General features: G+C 45.3%; 1 protein-coding gene across 1 annotated transcript; it reads right to left on the bottom strand.

Moving 5' to 3' along the window:
* Positions 1-251: 251 nt before the first annotated feature.
* Positions 252-3131, bottom strand: SNAI2 (snail family transcriptional repressor 2). Its single transcript, XM_054285164.1, has 3 exons — positions 2905-3131; positions 1793-2338; positions 252-834 (listed from the first exon to the last, which is right to left on the bottom strand). The coding sequence occupies exons 1-3, from the start codon at positions 2981-2983 to the stop codon at positions 653-655; spliced, it is 807 nt and encodes a 268-aa protein (XP_054141139.1). The 5' UTR covers positions 2984-3131; the 3' UTR covers positions 252-652.
* Between the last annotated feature and the right edge of the window lie 997 nt (positions 3132-4128).

Genomic DNA, 4128 nt, shown 5'->3' with positions numbered 1-4128 from the left:
ATTCTCTTATACTTTCTTCCCTCTTTTAGTTATGCAGTTTTAAAGCATTTCATGTCATTAATGAAGGCCTTGGCTCCTAATAAAATAAAAAAACACAGCAATGAATAATATTAAACATTTACTAAGTAAACTTGGAATACTTTTTAAGGCACCTGAGATAAATGGTGTCTAGCAAAATTCACGTGGGTAGTATTTTCATTAAAATTTCCACTTAAAATACTGTTTCTTTGGTTGAAATGGCTTGGCAGGAATGTAATGTTAACTTTGAAGCCTTTTCTAAGCAAGAAAAGACGACCTACATTTGGCTTCATCTATAAAGAAAGCTGATAATGCTTCTTCCTTTAGATCTACTTGAAATGTCATGCATGGCGTCTTTCCCCCTGTTTCAGAATTCACACTTATGAATGCAAATATATGGCAGAACAGAAACTACTTAAAGCTCATTTCTACTGACATTCTAAGTTTTTCCACTTGTTTATTTGTTTGCTTGTTTGGTGGTGTGTTGGTTTGTTGGTTTGGTTTCTTTGTTTTTTGGTTTGCTTTTTTATTTTTGGCTGAAAGGTAGACGAGAAAACGCCTTTGGATTTCCACTTATCATTTAGAACCGAAGTTGAGAAATGCATCAAGTCCAGGTAAACATTGACTGCATGACTCAGTGTGCTACACAGCAGCCAGATTCCTCATGTTTGTGCAGAAGAGACATTCTGGAGAAAGTTTTGGAGCAATTTTTGCACTGGTATTTCTTCACATCTGAGTGGGTCTGCAGATGAGCCCTCAGATTGGATCTGTCTGCAAAAGCCCGGTTGCAGTGAGGACAGGAAAATGGCTTCTCTCCTACAAAGGAAACATCAAGAGAAAATAGGATAAATCTTAAAAAAAAAAGAAAAAGAAAAGGTAGATGTTTGGGACAGGTAAAACCTGCTTTTATCCTAAGAAAAAAAAGAACAAACAGAAATGACTTGTTATAAGAAAAAAAAATGTCTAGTAATAAGTTAATCAAGCCACAGATACTGCAGCTTTCAGCACTGCTGGCTCTTTTGCAGAATCCCAGTCTATTGAGAATATGTTGTAAAGTGCAGTCTGAAAACAAGCTGCTGAATCTGTCTGCATCTACAGGTGCATGCAATACCTTTACAATGGGCTCAATCCAAAATTTTCAAACATTTTCATAGAACATTTTCTGCTTAGACTCTGTGAATTACTGGGGGAAAAGGGCTTTGTCTGAAAAGCAGCAAACAGCTGTAGAGACATTACATTGCACCCAGCATTATACTCAAAACCCATCTTTGCCTCAATAGAAAAAACCCAACCACGTTGCTGATGATGGGTTTCTAACTTGAGGTAGTGCATGCAAAACTTGCCAGCTGCTTAAGGAGTCAGAAGGCAGCCCCTCATGCATTGCCTGTTTTTGCTGCCTGATTTCAGAGTCAGCTGGAGCCTTCTCAAAGTTAGCAATTTCCTGAAAGTTAACATAAAATCCTTAAAGCAAAAGCTTCAGCTAGTGAAATTTGTCTAAAACATCCTAAAATTATCAAGGAAGCAACGCTGATTTATGCCAGTATCTGGCCTGCAGTTATGGCACCATGCTAAACCCCCCTCCCCACTCCCACCTTCCCCCTCTCCCTGCAAGAGGGAGGATTTAGCCTTTCAATGATTCATTTCAAATTCTGTGCTTGCATTTCAAGATTAGTTGAGAAACTGTGCTGGTTTTTCCGCCTGTGGAGAAAAATAGCAAAAAAGGCATCCCGATGTTATAGCAACAAGAAACTGCAAATGTAACACTTGCTCTTACCAGTGTGAGTTCTAATGTGTCCTTGCAGTAGCCAGGGTCTAGAGAAAGCCTTGCCGCAGATCTTGCAGACACAAGGTAGCGTGTGGGTCCTGATGTGCATCTTAAGCGCTCCCAGGCTGACATACTCCTTGTCACAGTACTTGCAGCTGAAGGATTTCCTAGACTGGGCATCACAGTGCAGCTGCTTGTGTTTGGCCAACCCAGAGAAAGTCGAATAGGTCTTGTTGCACAAACTGCACTGGAACTTTTCGGCTTCGATTGCATGAGGGTCTGAAAGCTTTGACTGGATTCTCTCCTCTTCATCGCTGATGGGGCTTTCTGAGCCGCTGTGATCTTTGGAGGAGGTGTCAGAAGGTGGAGGTGGGCTGACTCTTCCCAAAGATGAGGGGTATCCAGAGAGTGGAGAGAGGTCGTTGGGTAGTGGAGACGGTAGCAGCCCGGTTGTAGTCCACACAGTGATGGGGTTGTAAGCTACTGAGCTCAGGATCTCTGGCTGTGGGATGATAGGGACTGGGTAGCTTTCGTACAGGTATGGGGATATAATCACTGGAGAGAGAAGAACATTTTAAGGTAAGAGAACCAAAGTGTATTTCAAAAAGCAGGAAAATTAAGACTTTGAGGATTAAAAGCTGCACAAACGAAACACTCAGTAGGGTAATCTGAATATAAGGGGGATTCAGGAAGTACTGTTTCACACATATGTTCTGATGGGTAGAGACAGAGCCCTTGAACAGGCAAGCTGCAGCTGGAGAGTCCCTCCAAGGCAGCATGCTGCTTCTAAATCTGTGCAGCCTGACACAATGAAGCAGTGAAACTTCCTGAAGGATTTGAATAAAAGTTTCAATTCCACCACCAACAGATAAAGAACAGGAAAACTCCAAATGCTTTCTAAGTAACTTGAGCTCAAGTGGACGAGCAAACTTTCACGATTCATTCTGGTCAGCACTGACATATTTCTCAAAACTCCCTCCTTGTAAGCGGGAGAAAATAGAGCCAGCAATGAACTAACCCGTGCCCTGCAGCCTGCAGAGCAATCCCACCCTCCTCAGCACCGCCACGCCACGACCGCAGCCTCAGAAGCGACGCGGTGGCACCCGGTTTCCTCCTGTTACCTGTGTGAGTGTCCAGCTCGCTGTAGTTGGGCTTCTTGGATGAATTGAAATGCTTCTTGACCAGGAAGGAGCGTGGCATTTTGGAGGCAGGCTTTGTGCTTCTCGCAGGCTCGGTGTGCTGCCGGGGGCTGTGGCGGTCCGGGGGCGCAGCGCAGGCACTCGCGGGGTCACTGCGGGCGCATCGGTCCCGATCCCGCTCCCGTTCCCGTTCCCGTCCCTACGGCGCTGCCGGCCCCGCGCAGCCCATCCACTCCCGCCCGTGCAGCGGCACTGCCGAGGCGCCTTGAAAAGTGCTGTAAATACCCACGAGTCAGGTGCAGGGGGGAAGGGTTTTCCGCTCCTCCAATCGCTTCGGGATGTTCTCAAGCACTTTTCCAAAGAGGCTGTTTTTCTGGGAGGGCTCTGGCGCTGCTGGCTCAGGGATCCAATCCCACTCGGAGGGCTTGGCTCAGGTTTCAGCTCCTCCCGCTGGAGACAGCTGTGAACGGGGGAGAGAGCTCCAGCAGAGCGCGTTGCCCTGCTCCGAAGTGGGGGGATGTGGCTCTGTACAACTGCAGCCTACAAAAATGTATTGCTCAAAATTCTTGAAAATAAAGGTCAGTTTACTGATTCAGCTGAAATATATATATATTTTCCTTTCTGACAGAGACCTGGATAAGTAATAGGCACTGAAACTTCTTTTCCTTCTTCCTTCCACCCTTTTTTGCCCCTTCCCCCCCTTTCCCCCTCTTTTTTTTTTTCCTCTCCCCCTTTTTCTCCCCTCATTTTCTTCATTTTTATTCTTCTTTATCTTTTTGTTTTTCTTTTAACGAATCTGGTTTCCAGATGTTTGATATGAGAATTACAGTGGGACAAACTGTTCACTAAGAGCAGAAGGGGTAAACACACACACACACACCACACACACACACACACACACACACACACACACGACACTACAAGATACCAAGTTGGCCGGCAGACCTAATGGGAGGCTTTGAACTGTGTGCCTGCTCCATTCGGGAGCTGCCTTTGAATTGTGCTTAGGAGAGGCTGGAGACGAGCAGCCTGCCTCCCTGACCTGCGCCCTTTCAGGTACAGGGACCAGACAGACACTGCAAGAGAGTTCAAGGAGATGGAGAAGCCTTGGGAGCATTATATTTCAGAGGAGGGTGATAGTCTTTATACAATATGCATACTGCTTCAGACTGCTCATATGAAGAATATTTTCTCTTTTGCTTTAAA

Source organism: Melozone crissalis, unplaced genomic scaffold, assembly GCF_028551555.1.
Source record: "Melozone crissalis strain CALT ecotype California unplaced genomic scaffold, PUWL_Pcris_2 ptg000042l_1, whole genome shotgun sequence".
Classification (NCBI taxonomy): Eukaryota; Metazoa; Chordata; class Aves; order Passeriformes; family Passerellidae; genus Melozone; species Melozone crissalis.
Note: the sequence above shows the minus strand (reverse complement) of the source record. Positions and strands in the feature narration are given on the sequence as shown.